The sequence below is a fragment of the Phycomyces blakesleeanus genome (assembly GCF_001638985.1).
Source record: "Phycomyces blakesleeanus NRRL 1555(-) unplaced genomic scaffold PHYBLscaffold_17, whole genome shotgun sequence".
Taxonomy (NCBI): Eukaryota; Fungi; Mucoromycota; class Mucoromycetes; order Mucorales; family Phycomycetaceae; genus Phycomyces; species Phycomyces blakesleeanus.
Window position 1 is genome coordinate 1,024,282 of NW_017265150.1, and position 20,063 is coordinate 1,044,344.

Genomic DNA, 20,063 nt, shown 5'->3' on the forward strand with positions numbered 1-20,063 from the left:
GTACAAAGTACATCTAAAATGAATCATGCATTTGATAGATTCGTTACCTTCTTACTATCAGATTTATTTGATAAATCATTCGGTTTGAGTTTTGTCATGGTTGGCAGCTTCTATATATGTATTAGATATCCGTTGCTTTTGTTGCTTTTGTTGCTTTCCTCCTTCTTTTTCTTCTATTTCTTTTTCACTCACTTAATGAAGTTATAGACAAACGAGTGACATTTGAAGTTTAATCAATACAGCTACTTTATAGTTCACGTGATTTGGGTATACTCTCGGTATAATACAGTCACTATTGGATTTTTTTTGACACAAAAATCATATTTAATTTATTATAAGAACGCTAATATTAGAGGACGACATTCTCTGATGGGACACTACCTTTTCTGACGGGAGACGATTTTGTGCTTTTACCAGACCATAAATAGGGATTTGCTGTTCGGTATCAAATATTAATGTCTGGTCTTTAAGTATTCATACTTATCATAATAGAAATACTTTAATATGAGACAGGATAATAGCTTCGGCTAAGTGTAAAAGCATCCTCTTAAATATGTAATCGCTGATTTTAGGGGACAACGTTTCCTGGCGGGAGACAAATATTCAATTCTACTGTGCTACAAACCGTGACATTTTTCCGGCATAGAATACCTCTCTCTATCTAGTTCCTAAGGATACAGAATATTCGTATAAAAACATTCTTTTGTGCTTTGAAAAAAGAGTGGATGGGGATTTCTTACCGCTTGGTGCTGTCATACTCTGGGAATATAAGTAGATGAAAGAAAAAGACATGATACGCGTAAGAAGGCCAATAAATAGTAGAATATCCAACAAGATTGCGTCACACTTTGATGACAACAACTCATACTGTTCTGCATAACTGGCTATTGATATAGTTTATTTGTGATTAATTATTATTTCCTTATTGTCAAGTCTAAATACAGGGCTACTAATTGAATATACAGGATTTGATTTTTGCGTAGGACAGTAATTTATTATGAAGTTGCTCAAATACAGGCCGTAAATCTTACAAGAATGAGAATTGGGTGCCTGGGGAAAGATAGATAAACACACAAAGTGTGGGGACAAGGCAGCAAGCTAATACGTACAGAGGGAGGAGGAAAAGTCGGAATTGCAGAGAGAGAGAGAGGAAGGAAACGGGATTAAAAGAAGAAACAAAGAGAAGGAATAATACAGGAGAAAGTAGAAAGTAGAAGAAGCATAAGAGTTAAAGAGCTAGTCTAGAAGATCGGAGGATTGAAAGAGAAGTTGAAGCAATGTGATCCCAGAAAAAAGTACATTGGCAAGAACGAAAGGCGCATTTTCAGGACACACTATTTACTTTGAAGGATTAAAGCTATTGGGTCCCGGAGAGGTAGTCGCAATTAATGAGTCTGGTCAGATAGAAACATCGTTCCCCACCAGGAAACTTTGTCTCCGTAAAATTGCTGTTATAAGAAAACAATAATATTTTAAATCAGAAAATAAAATCCAGGTAATCTCCAAGAACTATGTACTGTAATTCTTTGATATTTATAAGATATATATATATGCTTTGTCGAAATGATAAATTGTGACAAAAGAATAAAAGCTTAGCTTTCGGCTTACCTTCTATTATGCTTCGTTGGATTATATTGTTTGGTCTTGAATTCTAACATTTCACAGGGTATAGTAGGGCTATACATAATTATATTTTGAACATGTTTACATAAAGTATTATCTAAATGAGCAAGTCGGATGATTATATCGAGCTCCAGTAATGTGTTTATGATATCAGCCCGTTGTGTGGGTATCTTTACACTAGCAATATCCGTAAAGACATAGGCGGATTCATGTTCCAGACTCATAGGATAAAAATGAACAACGGTATAAATTGCCTGGAAATACAAACACATCCCAAAGTCAAATGTATCTACTGTATTTTTTGTGAAATATGTTAGTCGGTATAGGTCTTGGTTTAAGCTATTCATATTATCATTCATCTTAATTTCACCCATACACAGTAGAGTAGCCATACTCATGATTTGCACATTTGTCGCAAATATGATCTAGGCGTTCTTTTGATTTTGGATTTATTCTTTCACAAGGCAAAATATTTGAACAATATGGGATTACGTCCAAAGACCCAAAGATAGAGCTGATTACGGTATGGATATAACTACTTGAAAGATGTAGCTCTGATATTTAGTTAGGCATAAGGTTTGTCGACGTTGGAATCAGATTGACAATGACTTCAATAGCTGATCTTTCATATGTGTTTACTTTATTAGAAATTAATAAAAAAAAAAACATACTTTGCCACTACAAAGTCCTCCTGTGCTATAGTCTGCTTGATGACAAATAACATTTGCATACTGGTTCACCTATCTGTGGGATTTTGTATGCAACAGCAAGAAATACAAATAATGAAATGGTAATTTCCAGTGTGTGAATTACTCGAAAATGCAAAGGAATAGCTCCTCCGTCTACATACCAGCTTTAAAAACTAAAGATTCGAGACATTGTTAGAAACAAACAAATAATTAGGTAAAAATATATACATACCCTTATCTTAACATAGATGAATTTAGATTGTGTAAAAGTTGAAAGGACTTTCTGTATTGCCACCGTGATATGTTGAATACAAGCTACAGCGTCATCCTTCAAAGCTTTTCTTGACGGATGGTCTATTCATAAGAAAAGGAGTAAAATCCGAGCCATTGAATGACTTGGCAGAGGGTACAGAATTGCGTCAGATTGCCTCGGTGTTGAGCATGAACAATCGTGTAGCATTTCCGTTTACAAATAACATCTTTTATACAATGAACATCAAAAAGACTGTAAGAGAAAGATAAATAACGGTAAGTATACTTTATTATTCTTTTTCTTTTCACTTCTTTTGTTACGTACTTTGATAAAGATTTATTTCTGGGTGAACGACGATGTTTTATCTTGTTGGAAAGGAAGACAACATAATGTATCGCTCGGGAGATAAGTCCGCAGTTGAGTAATGTTGATTGCCATCGCATTGGAATGTTTAAACAAAAACGAGGGCACAAACCAAATAATTTATCCAAAATTCGTTATACATATTTTTTTAAAGAAAAAAGTGTTAGCAATATTTAACATTCCTAAGGTTTATTGATGACTATTTCCGGATGGTAGGGAAACCCAATGTGTGTCCGTGTACTAAGCCTTTGCAAAGACGATGCAGACATCGGTAACCGTAGATGTTCATCTCCAGTCTTACAGAAAATTTTCAGCAAGGCCTTCGCTGACTACTAATCTCCCAGCAACGCATACCATCTAGATTGTGGAGAAACCCAATGTGTGTCCGTTACTAAGCCTTTGCAAAGACGATGCAGACATCGGTAACTGTAGGTGTTCGTCTCCAGTCTTTCAGAAAATTTTCAGCAAGACCTTCGCTGACTACTAATCTCCCAGCAACTCCACAATATAGTCAATCCTATAATGTTACCTTTCAAATCAAATGTGGTAAAGTGGACGTGAATTCCGTTCTTTTTTTTTGTTTCTACAGAAAGGACTTATATACAGGGTGGAGAGTTATTTGAGGTATGTTGTGTCACGTGTTTGTGCTGCTAGCTTTTTTTCGAGAGGTATGTATTATTATGGCTTAAAACAATATTATCTTGAGTTGCACCTTGGTAGTTAATACATAATAAAAAAATCTATCAGAATATATCCTTGAATTAATTTTATTGTAGGGAGGGTTAATTGGAGACAAAGAGAAATTTTAGGATGGTTTCCACTTTGGAGAAAAAAATGGCTGACATCTGGAGTAAGAATAATTGGCTCTAGTTTGTTTGGTGTGGAAGCAAGTGGAACAAAAAGATAATCACATGTTGAGATTTGAAGTATTCCAATATACAGCATTAGATTTGCGATCTTACGGGGACAACTTTTCTATCTAACCCGGCAAATGCATTATGATTACCTGCCTGGGGCCCGATATATTTCTCGAATCCTTCAGGGCAAAATGGTGTGTCCTGAAAAAACACAATATATTCATTGTACGCATTAGCTTACTACTTTGCCCCTACACTTTGTGTGTTCATCAATCTCTCTCCAGGCACCTACCTATCCTTCTTTTAGAAAGTACGACCTATTTCTGGGCAATTTGATAATGAAATGTTGTCTCGTACAAAAAAAACAAATCCTGTATAGTCAATTAGTAGCCCTGGATTTAGACTTGACAATAAAGAGATAATAATTAGTTACAAATACACTATATTAATATCCAGTTAGGAAGAAGACTATAAGGAGCTGTTGTCATTAAAGTGTGACGCAATCTTGTTTGATATCTTACTATTTATTGGTCTTTTTACGCATAGGATCTCTTTGTCTTTTGTTCACCTATTGTATCTATAGTACCAGAGTTTTACACCACCAACTAGTAAGTAATCCCTATCCACCATTCTGTTTTTTTTTTTCAAAACACAAAAGAATATGCTTATACGAATATTTTGTATTCTAGCTTGTGTTAATTATTGTTATAATAATAGATCCTTAGGGACCAGATAGAGCTATTCCATGCCGCCAAAAAGGTCCCGATTTGTGATCCCGTTGAATCAGAATGTCGCCTCACACCAGGAAATGTCGTGTCCCATCGGGAAACGTTCCCCCCCTTAAAATTAGCGATAATTTATATAGTCTCCTTCCCCCAAAAAGAAAAGAAAAGCATATAGCACAAAAACGCGACATATGTGACACCACGTAACTTTCCAGTATGACCCTAAGGTTCTCCCTGTGACCCATCTTATATACGTATATATATATATATATCCACTCACGCTCTTTGTAACTATGCCACCCAAAAAAAAGCTAGCAAAATCCACATTGCCCAAAAAGAGACCCAAGATTTCTATACCTGACGATGCTCAATGGTGCATGGACAATTCGAGGCTTCTTACTTTTAGAAAATTTCTTGAAAAGTTCGATTGCTTGGACCAACGAGAATCTGAACAACGATACAACAATATTCTCACAAAATATGTGCATAATAAATGCAAGGAACGCGCGAAAATTGAATACAACACCTGGACGAAATCTGCTGATTATAAAGTATTCTGGAACGATAGAGCTGAATTGGATATCATATTGCAAACAAATAAACAATCGACCGGGTTTATTGGACTTGTTACTGGCCAACGGATGAAAAGTCTGATGGACAAAGCAAACGCCGTTGCTCAAACAACAACCAGCAATACCAGTACTCAAGAAATAGCGAAAGATGTCACTGATGATTCAGAAAAAACCAACAATGATGCCATTCCTGACTCAAACACAATCAACGACACTACTGATGATATTGATTCCCACAACAATGCCGATGGAATCTCTTCATTTGACTTGAAATCCTGCATTGATAGTTCAAGCGAAGTCTGTAAAGACCCTTGGATTTTCCGCGGCAACAATATTACGCGCATGTTCAAAGATTATCAGTCAATTGTTCAATCTCTGGTCAGAAAACACGTAGCACTTCCGCTTGAAACATATATCAATGAATTGGCAGCATTGACTCATATTTTGGTCCTGAACAAGAATCAACACAGCTCCATCGCCAAGAAGGTCTTCTCGGTTGATTTATTGGATTACTTGGCAGTATCATTGGTATCAGAGTCAATGGATTACAATCTCAGCATGAATGACCAACAGTACATGGCCATGGCAAAAATAATCAACCAGCTTAGCCTCTCGAATACAACAAGGGAAAAGGCTTTTCTTGAACTTACTCTTATGTCTTCTAGGATGAATTATAGTGAAAGACGTCTTATTCACGGAATCACAAATTTGTAAGTTATATAAAAGAAAAAGATTGGTGACTTTAACGATTATACTTATTTTTTTTTATGATAACGACAACTTAGGATTCAAAAATTGCCAAACTTGCCATTGAAAGACAATAGCAGCATTAGTGAAAGTGAGCTATGGAGTACCTATTTCGATCCTCTACTATCTTGCTTGATATGTGATCCGGAAAAGCTTGTTCATTTACGCTGGACGAATGCGATCCCAAGTGAAGGTGGGAAATTACGACCGGATGCAATCATCTCCAAAAGACAACAATTGGAGTATGAAGGCAGTATCGGGCATGGTGAAGTCAAGATAAATCAGGGCAGCTCAAGCAGATATCTTTTATGCATGGACACCCTTCGTTTGGCAATTTTCAACAAAAATGCTATTGATGTAAACAAATTGGATGGTGCACTCGCATTTCAAATTCATGGTAAGGAACCCCTCACACTTCTCTTCCATCCAACTACATTGAATCTAATGTATTTTTTTAATGAGGCTTCTATATCACATTTTTTATTTCGCGCCTGGTCAAAAACGGTATATATGTATTTTATGAAGTAGCCAACCTCCGTTTCCCTGAATCGTTTGAAGACCTACCATCTTTTATAAGCCTGAAGAACATCACACTGCTACTTGCTGTGAACGATGTCTTTTGGCGCCTATGCAAAAAATCTGACGACACTGCGACAATTACTAGTAGGTACAAGGAAACCGTAAACCTAGAGGGATTGACTGGCACTAGCCAAGATCGTACAAGAACTTGTGCTATGCGATATGGACAATGATGATCCGCCTTGAAAATACACAAAGCCAGGGATACAGCGAATTGGATTTTTTTCACTCATTCCCATCTTACATACAGTGTATTGTAAATGAGTATTGATTACTGCTGAATCTGAGAGTAAGACTGAAGGATAGAATAATATCCTTGGCTATTCCAGTCAAACGGATCTGTCTTTGTGATATTATTCTATACACAGGTCATCATACACATAATTGGTTATTATTTATTATTTAATTCTTTGGTGCTCTTCTTTTTTGTACCTTTTCTTCTCTACTCAAAGTATTAAAGATTAGTTAAGCACATACTGAAATACAAACCAGAAAGCATATAAATATCAGTAGATAGCTCCGTGTAAAAGAAGAATCGAATTTTATTATTCTTTATGTTTTTTTTAAAAAAATAAATAAATAAATAAAACAACATACACAAATTCTCATGAATTATTTCGCCTACCTTTCATTTTATTTCTCCCCACAACACGGTGTTTAAACGCGAAATTGAGATAAGTTGAAAAATCAGGTAGAAGCAATTTGGCACTTTTTTTTTATACTTTGGATACTAAAATCAAAGATTTATAGTAGAGCTCCAATATTAGATTAGTGAGAATGCAACGCATAATTTCCTTTATATATATATGCTTCTTTACAATGGCCTTGTTTTGTTGATTTTATATATCAAAAACAAGAATGTACACTTTTTTTTAAAAATAGTTAAAACAGAGTTTGATAGCCCATAATATATTTTCTTGTAGTTGTACCTAGTGGGGAGTAAAGAAATACTAGTAGTCGTTTCTCCAAATATCTTGCGAGTTAAAAAAAAATAGGTAAGCAAATAAACATTTTGGTTCAAATAGTTCAATACATAGGGCTAAAGTCAAAATTTTAATTGTAAAAGGAAAATAATATTTTGACGAATATTTAAGCAATTTAGATAAAACAAAGCTGTAAAGGTGGACCTTGATGTGCTAGCTCTCATACTGAGTCCTGTACGTGATACTAGAGGGGTTTGGATGGAATTTCAGCGTGCTGATTTCAACAAACGCATCAAAACAGCCAAAGCAAACGTGCATGAGCATATTGTTCAACAAACCGTTGCTTCGATGAAACTTACTGCTTCTGAGGTGGTTTAAAATTTATCCAGATCTATTTGAGAACCAGAACCCGCGTGCAAACAATTGATAGGCGCGTTATCTGTCAGTAACTACACATCAGGCTCCTAGACGAGTAATTGGGTTCACATCTAATACACCATATTTTAGAAACCGATTAGGTCTAAACTACTTTCCTTGCAACAATACCAATAAGTAATCAAGTAGATTAGAGCTTATTTAGAGATAATTATTAAAGTAATCTATCTTTGTATTATTTGTCTCTTGTTTTCTACCCTTTTCCTTTGCTTAGATTAGTTCCCAGAATTAATTGGAACCAATGGTTCTCTGGTTGGATCCAAATACGCTGATTATTATTCTGCGCAATCTAAAATTCAAGATTTGTAGTTTTTTCGAGCACGAGCCAAGACCCAGAATGTTTGCGAAGATTTTCCAAACGCAATTTAGCAGTTTCTTTAGAATAGCTGTTTTTAGAGTTGACTCGCTAAAGCTTTGGATTCGACTTTTATCGTGGCTAAATATTTGGTATCTTGCTATTATATTTAGGGCTATCGAATTAAGATAAAATAAGACTTTTTATTGGTGTTTATTAGAGAGAGAAATAGAAGAGTCGGTATCGGTAAAGATGATATCCTAACTATGACAGTTACGCCCTCTTTGTAGGACTTCTTCTACTCTCAGGTCCATATTTATCATTGGCTTCTGGGATTAATTATGTTTTATTGATAGGACTTGTTTTTTTTAAAAAAAATTTATATGACTGTCAAATATAACACTCGCCTTTAAAACCCATTGCTTTAAGAAAAACATTAGACCATATTTGGAAATATATCGCCAACATCTAGAGTTTTTGCCTGCGCTTGAAAAACCCCTATATTTTTTTTGTAAAAAAAAAAAACTCTAATTCTGTCCTACTATCGGAAGTGCCGGAAAACTATAATTTGATGGTAAAACAAAAAACCAAAAAAAAAAAAAAACGGGACTCAAATTGTTAGTGATCAAAATCTAAACGACATTATAAAATTATATACATGTATTTCTATTGCACCCCCCCCCCGCCCCTCCCCTACGCCACAACCCCCAATTTTCGGAAATGTTAAGAGTAAATACTTTTCTGCAAGTCACAGATATTGCCAGAAAAAAAAACGGAGATTTATTTTATTTTATAGGATTCTTTTTACGCGTCATTATTACTATTTTTTTTATCAATATTTCAATCATGAATAAGGATATTCTCGACCATTGAACCTCAACTATACCGCTTTTTTCCGGCATGCGAGCCTGAAAGAAAAAACCTTTTGCATTTAAGAATAAAGAAGATTACCAACTGTAGTTTACCAGGAATTCAGCCTTCCATAGTCATCGAGTCATCCAAAACGTGAACAAGTCAAAGAGAAAGATTCCTGAGGGAGCTTTGATTAATCCTAGCACAATCAAACCAGCACAATACTCGAAATGCGATCATCCCCGCTCGAAAAATGACAAAACACAACAAACTAGCTTCTGATAATGATGAGATCCGTGTCGTTAAGCTTAGAAGCACTGTCGATAACAGAATTAATCTGGAATACTTGACTGTATTAGTTGCAACGTTCTTTAATGGTGGGAGAGTAACAGTAGTTTACGACTGGAAGTGCCCAAACCACAATCATCTTAAACTTTCAGGCATATCTCGTTTTCGCCTCTCTGAAGAAGCTCGTATCTGGACTAATAAATACACCGAGAATTTTTTTGACTGGAAAGCCATCAAGGGAGCTCTTAGGCCAGAAGAGGTATTTTATTAATATATAGTTATTCTAAAGTAAGACGCGGTTATATTTATTTTAATTATAACACCTTTTTGTAGATGGGGAATTCTACATCAGTGACATCCATTCCTACTACGATGGTGATCCAATATAAAGATGTTCACAATGCAACTGTGACTAGAATCAACAACAGTGCTAGAAAACACTATAAAGATGAGACCAGTAACGAAAGATGGATTGATTTCCTTCAAAAAAAGGAGGGCTATCAAACTTTATTTGACACATAACTCTGTTGGGCCTCTTCTTGTAAGCTGGATCTCCCTTTGGCAAAAGAAGGTAACTATGCGTATTGAATATATATATATATTCAGGCATTTAAATATATATAAAAGGATTGTATTATTTATCACTTTAATTTATTTTATCATTACTTTTTAGAAAATGCAGAGGAGTGGTATCTTGACTCAACCCACAAAACCTGCATGTCTTTCCTTGACAACAAGGAATGTTATCTGATGTCTGTGGTTGTATACAACCCTGTAACTAACAAGGGAGTTCCAGTTGCTTTCTCTGTCACCAGCATCGAATTTAGCTCTATCATTGTCAGATGATTGAATTGGCTGGAAGACGCCAATAGCTTGAAGGTTAAACGGATCATGATTGACTGTAGCCCAATAGAGCAGAAATCTATCCGGGATTCATTTGGACCTTTAGTTCAAATTCTTCTGTGACATTGGCATATCAAGCGTGCTTGGGAAAGTCATGTCAAGAAGGTAATTTTATTAATGTATTTTACTTAAAACATTGAACCTATATTAACTAGTAATATTATTAGGTGACAATTCCCAACACCCATATTGAGACCAAGAATGCCTGAGCCAACATCCATGCTGCATTGAACTTAATAGTGCATAGTAATAATGAAGCCAACTACAATGCTCATTGGCAAAAGTTCAGATTAGACTATGGCATGCAGTTTCCTGTCTTAATGTCTTATATGGAGGTTATATGGGAACCAAAGAAAAAAAGTTGGGTTAAGGCATGGAGACAGGTATATTCAATATTGTTTTTTTTGTCGGGTTATAAAAACTAATTTATAATTATTTTTGTAGGATGCTGTATGCCATACAAACAATTTGATAGAGTCTTATCATAACCAGCTAAAGTCCTTTTATTTTGGCCGGTCTCGTAACTGTAGAATTGACAAGATTATATATGTACTTTCTCAGTTAGCTGAGAGAGATTACCGTCAGAATACTCTTGAGATCTATTTTGATATTAAGAGTATTAGGCTTAGTGTTGCCAACACAGAAAGAAAGAAAAAGGCAGATGTTATTGCCATTGAAAGAGCAAATGGTCTGGTCGGAGAATTTGAACCACAAGAATTGCAAGCATACAAGGTAATATGATATAAAATGTTTGCTTATATAATGAATAATTTATAATTAATATTGTTATTTTAGATGTATTCTTGCAAATCTTTTGGAGAGGATAGTGAACTGGTACACTTTATCAAGTTCACAACCCACTTACACAACTGCTCTTGCCCAGACTCTGCTCGATTATGCAAGCATATCTTCTTGGTCTCTCGAGTTCTTGACCTACCGGTGACAGTAAGACGAAATGTCATACTAGATTCAGCTGCCTTGTTGGACCTGATAAAGAAGGTAAACTCTGTTGTCAACTTATTAAATTGGTTGCGAAACCAAACGTAAAGTTATAGTTTACAAGACTTTTTATTTCGATAAATAATACCTTTTATACTCTTTATACTTTTATGAAATTTTCATATATAAAATACAATGTTATATCACATCATATGTTCAAGTGTCTTTGTTATTTTTCTTCTTCTTTCTATTGCGTGAAACTTTTGTAATTCTATTGGGTACGTCTGCGTGACTAACAGAAAAGCATTTACGCTTAACGTTATTTTCCAGACCCACGTTGGATCACTCATCACTTCCAACGCATATTTTATGGTGTCCTCTTTATCCCCAATCGAGTAACAGCTATTGGCACATTGAATATTGGACGACTTTAAATAAAATAATCACTATCTACCACACCATAATTATATGTAATACTGTCTCTCACATTGAATGTACTGAGCCGAGATCGATTTTTTTTCTTTAAGTCTTATAGACATCTCAGAGAGGCTTTACATATAATGCAGCAATATGTCTTTTATTTTGTGAAATCCAACAACTTTACTTTGGAATTTGATGTCCACCTAATCTTCTTGTCATCTTCGATTATCTTACTACAAAATAACAATCGACTCTATAATGACATGGCCTAATTTTTTTTGGCCATAAAATATATACCAAAGTTTGCAAAAAGCATCCTTGGCTTTTTAAATATGGATTGCAATACAACCTTTATTTGTCGATCATGAACGAGACGGACGACTGGAATATACTTTTACTAAACCCGCTGACAGCTATAATGGAGAGGTTAGTTTTACTGGTTGTCCAGGTCGCATCATTGCCGCTTCCCCACACCAGGCGGATGATGATGTGAACGTGGGCTATGGCTAGGCAAAGAGACTATCAATGGCAGGGAACAATTGTTTGATCAATTGGGATCTTGTGAGGCCTGCAAAATTGGGAAAAATATAATTTATGAAAACAAGTTGTCAGGAAAACTTGGTATACACATTGTTGCTAAGTTATTTGCTACTAAAAAAAGAGAGGGAAGTAGAAATGACCGTGTATTGAATGAGCTCTATTTCTGAAGTCCATTTATCACGTTCTATTCAATCAGACTTACATACTTATGGATTGTATTGCATGAATGAATTGACTCGCGTGCAATTCCAAATATATCTAAAGTTTCTGGTCACATTACAAAATTCGACAACCTGAAAGATGTTATGTGTGTTTTTTAATCGTTTTGCAAACCCAAAAATACTATTGTATTTGGGATACTTTAATATTCGATATCATATACGATCTTAGACAGAATGGCCTGCCAAAGAAGTACGATATAAAATATTATAATCTGTTGCTCGGTAGCATATCAGCCCATAAAAGCTGTATTTTGATATCAAAAGAGCTCTATATGTACATTATTCTTGAAGTATTTGTGATGTATGTGTAGGTGTATAGAAGAAGAGATGTAGTAGACGTGTAGGAATAAGTGAGACTTAGTGATGTTTGAGTTTTTATTGGAGTAGAAATAGGAAAGAGTTTTTGGTATCAATTAAGATCAGGTTCTAAGTATGTCAGTTACGTGCCCTTTTATAGATTTATTCTACCTTCAGGTCCGCTAATATTATTGGTCCCTGAGGTTAATACTGTGTTTATTATTGGACTTGTTTTATAAATTTTTCTGTGACTAGTGACGCGTGTGTGTTGTCATGAGCATATTGTTCCTAGAATCTGAATCCTAATCTGGCCAATCCAATTCAATCCTTCTCAGAAATACTACACTTTGCTGGAAGTTTCCAATACCTGGTAACTTCTAGCAAAATCCCTTTAAGATAGTATAAATACAAATTGCTTCATCGAAATAAAACATTATCTTTATTCTTCTGAAAAACTACTCTTGTGATATCTTCCAGCCGCTTCAAAGGCAACTTCCAATCCCGACATATCACACTTATTTTAGTGTGTTGGTTGTGTTGTGCAAGTGAACCAACGGTCAAAGAAACAAATAACTTCAGAAAATAATAACTAACAACAATCTTAACCCCAAAATACTGGTATTAATCGTCTGTTTATATTATCAACTTAAGTCTTTCAAGACAAATTAAATCACAGATATGGATGATTTTTTATTAAGTGGAAAAACCGATTGCTTTTATAGACAATCTTGTAACAAAAATATTTTGAAGGAGGACGGTTTTTTGAAGGAAGAAGAAACTAAAAGGGTAGAATGAGTCATTGTTGAAAGAGTGAGACTAGTAATATGGTAAACGAGAGTATAGTAAAATGAAGATAATAAAGTGAGAAACGATGGGTAGATGTTGAAATGGGATATCCAGCGAATGATAAAAGAGGAAATGTAAAGAAGATGCTGTCATATTTGAGATCAGCATAGGAAAGAGGTGAGAGCAGTAAGGGTGATAATAGTAAAGTAGGATAATTTCGAGAAGAGTACAAGAAATAATAGAATGAGGTAAAAGATTGAAAACGGTCTTTGGTACACAGGTACAGGAGACGAATTGGGCATTTTCTTACGGACACTCTGTTTCCCTTGTTCCTTGGCTCAGTCGGTCATTGCACCACAACCGTGTCACTAGTCAAATACGACAATTCTTCCAAAACAAAAATATGCTTTTTTTGGCCTTTTCAAGTTGTTTGCATAGCAGTTTATATCTTTTTTTTGTCGATGTTTTTATTTTATTAAAGAAATTAGCAGAATAAAAAATAAAGTCATTGAGATTACTCGAGTAATATTTCATTGGGTACCTCGCTATAATCCTAGTCATTAGAGATTCTTATTATTTTCTTTTTAGAATTTTCTTTTTCGCTCCACTTGGCCTTTGAGAATAAGGGGTTTCAAAGGTCATTTTAGCTTTCAAACTTGAACGTCTTGGTTTAAATTTTTAAATATAATTAGCTGAAATTAATCTATAACCATTTTATTTATTTGTTTTATTTTCTTTTTTTAAAAAAAAAAGATTGAAAGATGAAAGAGACCTTTGAGAGTTTTAAGCTTTTAGTTCATCTTTGCTTAAGTCGTTTTGGTTTTTATATTTAATAATGCTTTGATGCATATATCTTCGCCTCTTTACCTATGAATTTAAACTTATACTATATTATTACCAAACCTAATAGAATTGAAAGAAGCATTTGGGGTACTCAAAAACACTCAGTGACTCTTACATATTATTGGTTGCTACTTTAAAACTCAAAGCTTAAGTACGAAAACTTAAGAAACTGTTGAAACCCCCTAATATTTGCTGGATACAAAAAGGCACCTTAATACTCGGCTTAATCCTTGTACGGAAGAATCAATCTACTAATACTAAAATTTTACAATAACAACAAAAAAAAATGATTTGAGCTGTTAAGAAACGAATTAAAATGAGAAAATACACTAATGTATCCAAGTATATGCTCTAATTCAAAAGAGAATCTTTGAAAAAATATTGAATATTCTTTTTGTTTGAAAGGTCAATATATTGGTCCACTTTTTAATTCGTATAGATTTTTATGCTGAATACACTAAAAACATATAGAGTAATCTAGCATACAGACAAAGAAAAAAGAAGATATAAATTGAAATGATCTATAAGAAAAGATATTTTTTTAAAAGGCCAAAATATTGCTACTCCTCTTATAATCTTTCTTTTTATTTTTGAGAAATTATGAATTGGAGTCTTCAAGACATCAATTAATGCGAGCTATGAAACCAAATACACCTTTTTATACAATGTACTTTACGCGCGCTGATTACAGTAAGCACAATCTTTACCTATAATGGGGGTACTCAGCCAGATTGATCGATCAAATTCTTGTGTGAATCTTGGCCAATGGTATCAATTTGTAGTTGAGGACACCAAAAGACAAAAGTACAAAATTCATACAAAATTCATAGATTTTTATAGCATTTATAGAATAAGCTTTGCACATTCTGATTTCTTCTTTGAACTTGTAGGCATCTAGACTCTCAAAGAAATCAAGTACTCTTTCCCTTTACTCAACATCTGGCAATACATTGTCAACCTTGTATATGTATTTATTGGCTTTAAGTGTTTGTTTAAGCTCCTTTGCGGCAGTCATCTGCTCCAACTTTATATTAACTTCCTTTTTGATTACTTCTAAAATATCTTTAATAAGTTCGTCTGCACTTGCTGATAAAGACTCTACCAGTGTTTTTTTCACAATAAATTCTCTGATTTTATGCGATTTCTTCAAGGCATCAATTGCTTGTTGCTTTGTACTATATTTTGGCATGTAAGATGGAGAGAAAGAAGTATTATATAACTGCTGGCAATAAATTCTACGATTTATTAAGGAGAAAGATAAAAACAGTGTCGTATTGCATATAAAAAGTAAGGATTAGGTTAATCAGAGAGCTGTACATTTTTTCGATCGAAATTTGATCGAAATTTGATCTTTCAAAAAGACGATCATATTTTGATCGTCACTATTACAATTGTAGTCCAATAATATCGCGTTCTGAATTCAAAATATGATCGATCAATCTGGCTGAGTACCCCCATAAAAAGTAATTGAAGATGAACTACAAGTGTAATTCAAGAGTACGAGTATGGGAGGTAAAGGATACTATGGGGAGAAAGGTGATAATAAAGAAGATACAAGATATTTTCAAATGAGATTAAACATTCAATTTCACTTGGGACAGTTGAGAGTAGAAAGACAGTAAAAGTACAAGAGTTATTGTATAAAAAGAAGAGATAATTATTGATTTCACTCAGGACTGTTGTGGGGAGAAAATAAAGCAAAATATAATATAGACGAAAGAATTCGTGAGAACTTGTGTAGGTTGTTTATTTCAAAAGAAAAGTAAAGAATGATAAAATTCGATTGTCTTTCTACACGGAACTATCTACTGATATTTATATGTTTTTCTAATTTGTAATTCAGTGTGTGCTTAAGTAATCTTTATCACGATGAGTCATATTCCAGGAGTATTGTTCTTCTGGAAAGATCCGGAAAGACCAATTGATATGACACTTCTCCAGTCAGATCAGTCCAAGAGTTTTGGTAAAGAAGAGCATTTATGCTATTGGTAATATTTTAGTATTCCGACCCAGATACTCGGGTAATGTTTCATAATATTAGATAGTTGTAGTTGTAGTCTCTCAATTAAGTATTTGTATAATAAAAGAAATATGTAGATGAAATATAATGATGCCATATATATAATGTATATGTATTTGTATATCCCATGTCATGGTGATAATAAAAAATAATCAATTATGTGTATGATGATCTGTGTATTAGATAATATCATAAAGGGAGATCCGTTTGACTGGAATAGCTGAGGATATTATTTTATCCTTCAGTCTTACTCTCAGATTCAGCAGTAATCAATACTCATTCACAACAAGGACAATTGAGATTGTTATAAATGAGTATTGACTACTGCTGTAATTGAGAATAAGTCTGAAGGAAATAATATAAGGCCTCAGCTATTCCAGTCAAAGGAGTCTACTGATTACTTTATTATTTAACACACAGGTTTAGCATGCATGATAGTGATTATATTTCATATGATGACATCACCATAATATGGGATACATCAGTGGATTATTATAAGCATAATTATAACTCATAAACACATTTACTTTCGATGTTAATACTTCATTGGGACTACACACATTTATATAATTAATCATATATTAATTATCCCAAGATCACGTTGCTCTGATTAAGGCTCAGATAGGATCGATTACCTGACCCCAGTCATATAATTTTCCCGATCCAAAATAATATAAATAGCAGTAGTAGTTCAGTGTAGGAACCTGGTCAAACTTTGATATCAAATCTTTTCTCAATAAATAAAACCTACACAAGTTCTCACGAATCTTTGTTCCTAATCTCAAATCTTCAATTCTTTCTCTTAAAAACTTCTTCAACTTCAACCACCACAACAGAGATAATTAGACAGCAAGATACAAGGAAATAAAGTAGAAAGAAGGGTATAAGAACACTGTTGATTTTTCTTGGGACAATGAAGGAAAATATATAGCAATAAATAAGAAGATGAAATAGGAAAACGAAGAAATAAACACTGTTGATTTCACTCAGGACAATCACACAAATAAAAGAGAACAGTAAGAAAATAGAAAGGAAATGGAGATTTGGTAAACAGAGATAATTGTCTTTTAATACAATGTATGATTGTTTTCCTATGGGTCAGGCAGAAAGCAATTCAAGGAGGGTGATTTTATGTAAAAGTGAGTATATGAAAAAGAATATTTGTGGAAAAAGAGATAGAAGAAGGATCAGAAAAGAATAAAATAAATCAGGGTAGGCGAAGCTAGAGAACACACAACACCCATGCCAGTAGTCACTAGTTAAACTAATTCGCAAGAGAAAATAAGGAAAGAGAGGAATAGAGATACTATTATTTAAAAAGGTTCTAATTGATCAACAATATTAAGGCATTTAAGATCAACAGTAATATCGAGTCTTTGTCCTGTACTATGGTTATAACAAAAAAAAATGATTTGGTCAATGGACATGAGACATTGCAACATATAACTGGCCATTGGACTTCATTGCACCCAAATGAATGGCAATAGCAGGTAATGTCATACTCTGTGTCTTATGGATGGTACAAGCAAAAGCAACTGCAACAGGATACTGAAATCGTGAATAGCCAGATTGTGGTACTGTTCTTTAGATTTTTTTGGATCCATTTTTGTTAGCTGTTGCTGATATGCTGAACTAAAAGTCCACGCTCACGAATGCTTATCAAATGGCAAATGTTTCCATTTGTCTACCCATTTTCGACATCAATATTATTGAGCACCATAAAAGTAATACCGATTTTAAGATGCAGTTGGTGTAATAATTGGGTCTCTTTAAGTGTGTTTAAAACAACTGTTTTGTTTCCAGTATAATAGTCCTCACTTGTTAGGACGTGAATGTCACTAGGGAAATTAGCAGAAGCCTCTTTGTTTGCGCGGTCAATGTCTTTGTTTTTAGCATAAAGTTTTACTGCATTGTCTGGGATATTGGCAGGATGTATTAATCGTTCAAGAATAAAGTCTCGTACCTAAATCAACCAAATGTTAATTACTGCTGCAAATTTTATGTACATATATACTTACTGAGATATCAATGTTGAACGTTCGTACTTTGTGAAGGATTTTAATAAAGCTTTGGTCTGATTGTCTTTAAGATTCCATTAAAACGAGTTTTGTTGCTTGCTAAAAAATATAACTGTCAAAGAATTGTTCTTCACTGCCATTTAGGTCGATAGTGTTGTATCCAATATAATTGTAGATTTAAATTAAAAGTACAGACACTCAATAAATATGTATATTGAGTTACCAACAACTAGTAACGATACTAAAAGATATAACTTCCCTTATACAAGGAAATTACGTAAAGAACATACTAAGACAAATACTAAGACTCTAGTCAATAACACTAAAAACATAAGAACTAAATCATAGAAGATAATGGTAGAGAAACAGACATTATATGATATCATCATATCATCACCAAGCTAAATACAATGTCTATATAAACGCACAATACTAATAGCAATAGAACAGCATCTCTTTTCTGATTCTTTCACTTCTTCTAATAAAACAAAGTCTCACCGTACTCTTGTCTGCACTTGTTTTATTTTATATCTTATTTTTATCTCATACATAACAGCCAGAAAAGAACAATCATTTTGTATAAATAGTCAAGAATTACATTTAATAAAAATCATCCTTATGACAGAGTTGACATTGGTGTCCAAAATCGGGAATTGCAAGCAACCAGTAATGGTTGACTTTTTAGGATAAAAGATCTTGACATTGCCAATTGGTCTCTTGTATATGTTTTAGATGTTTAAAATGGTGAATATACTTGTAGAAGATATTACTAGACAACAAGCATCTAAGACATATTATTGTAGCTATTCTTTTAGACAGAAATCAAACATCATTTTGTATAAATAGTCAAGAAATATAATTAATAAAAAGCATCTTTATTCTTATCTAAAAACTAATCATAAACTTGACAATCCCCAGTGGTATTGATTCTGCAAACTTAGTTACAAGTACCAGAAAAGAAATATCAGATCGAGACTTGACACTTACTCTTATCTAAAAACTATTCTTAAAAACTTAACGATCCCCAGTGGTATTATTTCTGCGACTTAGTTACAAGTGCCAAAAAAGTGTCGGACATTATTTTGATGAATCCAAGAAATTGGGATAATTGACCGCAGCAGTTCTGTGTGTCAAAGATACCTCATAGATAACAAACCACAGTAATGTCTTGTAAAGATTAACCACAGTAACATCTTCTGAGCATCAACCACAGTAAAAGGACTTCTCTTGTAATTAAATAGAGTATAATAGTTTACTGCGGATAATGTGCAATATTAGTTTAGAAAACTATATAAGACAATTCAATTCCTATCAATAAAAAGTACCTTTTATCCTCTCTTCGATTTTACATATACTCTCCGATCCCCAGTGGGTTTGACCTTTTGACTTTGCTATAGTAAAAGGAAGACCATCCCAGATCAGAAACGACAAAAGAAATATCAGATTGAGACTTGACACAACAGTATTACCAAAATTAAGCATGACAGATGGCCAAAAAAGATATTCCCCAACGGGGAATTGAACCCCGGCCACGACGGTGAGAGCGTCGGATCCTAGCCACTAGACCATTGAGGATAACTTATTTGTTACGTTTGTTGTAAACCAATTTAGCTTTTGGTTACGTCGTGGTGTCCGGTACCGGAAGGTCAGTCTGCTCGGTGGGTTTGTCTGGCAGTTTGTCATGACGTGTCGTCCCGGTTATGAGAAGCTGACGTCAACGGTTTGTTGATGTGGTGGTGTGCCCTCGGTAGTAAGAGGAGAATTTTTCCATGTACAGGAAAAATCTCGTTTCCATTTCCTGTTCCTTCTACACACAATACTTTTTCCTTTTCCCTTGTTAACATATTTGTCTACATTGTACTCATTTGAAATCAT

General features: G+C 34.1%; 3 protein-coding genes and 1 non-coding gene across 4 annotated transcripts; 2 read left to right on the forward strand and 2 right to left on the reverse strand.

Annotated features, from left to right (window-relative positions):
* Positions 1 to 324: 324 nt before the first annotated feature.
* Positions 325 to 2,021, reverse strand: PHYBLDRAFT_72542 (hypothetical protein; the record flags this gene model as incomplete). Its single annotated transcript, XM_018442672.1, has 4 exons — positions 325 to 464; positions 741 to 884; positions 1,423 to 1,448; positions 1,609 to 2,021. The coding sequence occupies 4 exons, from the start codon at positions 2,019 to 2,021 to the stop codon at positions 325 to 327; spliced, it is 723 nt and encodes a 240-aa protein (XP_018289066.1).
* Positions 2,022 to 2,560: 539 nt separating this feature from the next.
* PHYBLDRAFT_148243 (hypothetical protein) lies at positions 2,561 to 7,709 on the forward strand (the record flags this gene model as incomplete). The annotated part of the gene is made up of 10 exons (XM_018432043.1): positions 2,561 to 2,575; positions 2,628 to 2,819; positions 3,145 to 3,199; positions 3,325 to 3,474; positions 4,332 to 4,393; positions 4,503 to 4,595; positions 4,822 to 5,792; positions 5,868 to 6,226; positions 6,355 to 6,546; positions 7,522 to 7,709. 10 exons carry the CDS (start codon positions 2,561 to 2,563, stop codon positions 7,707 to 7,709), a joined length of 2,277 nt encoding a protein of 758 aa, XP_018289067.1.
* Positions 7,710 to 8,931: 1,222 nt separating this feature from the next.
* Positions 8,932 to 11,442, forward strand: PHYBLDRAFT_80381 (hypothetical protein; the record flags this gene model as incomplete). The annotated part of the gene is made up of 8 exons (XM_018443579.1): positions 8,932 to 9,460; positions 9,535 to 9,658; positions 9,875 to 10,038; positions 10,107 to 10,209; positions 10,345 to 10,487; positions 10,549 to 10,836; positions 10,900 to 11,103; positions 11,374 to 11,442. Exons 1-8 carry the CDS (start codon positions 9,167 to 9,169, stop codon positions 11,440 to 11,442), a joined length of 1,389 nt encoding a protein of 462 aa, XP_018289068.1. The 5' UTR covers positions 8,932 to 9,166.
* Positions 11,443 to 19,691: 8,249 nt separating this feature from the next.
* PHYBLDRAFT_t185 lies at positions 19,692 to 19,763 on the reverse strand. The gene has a single exon. It is a non-coding gene; the product is annotated as a tRNA-Glu (tRNA).
* Between the last annotated feature and the right edge of the window lie 300 nt (positions 19,764 to 20,063).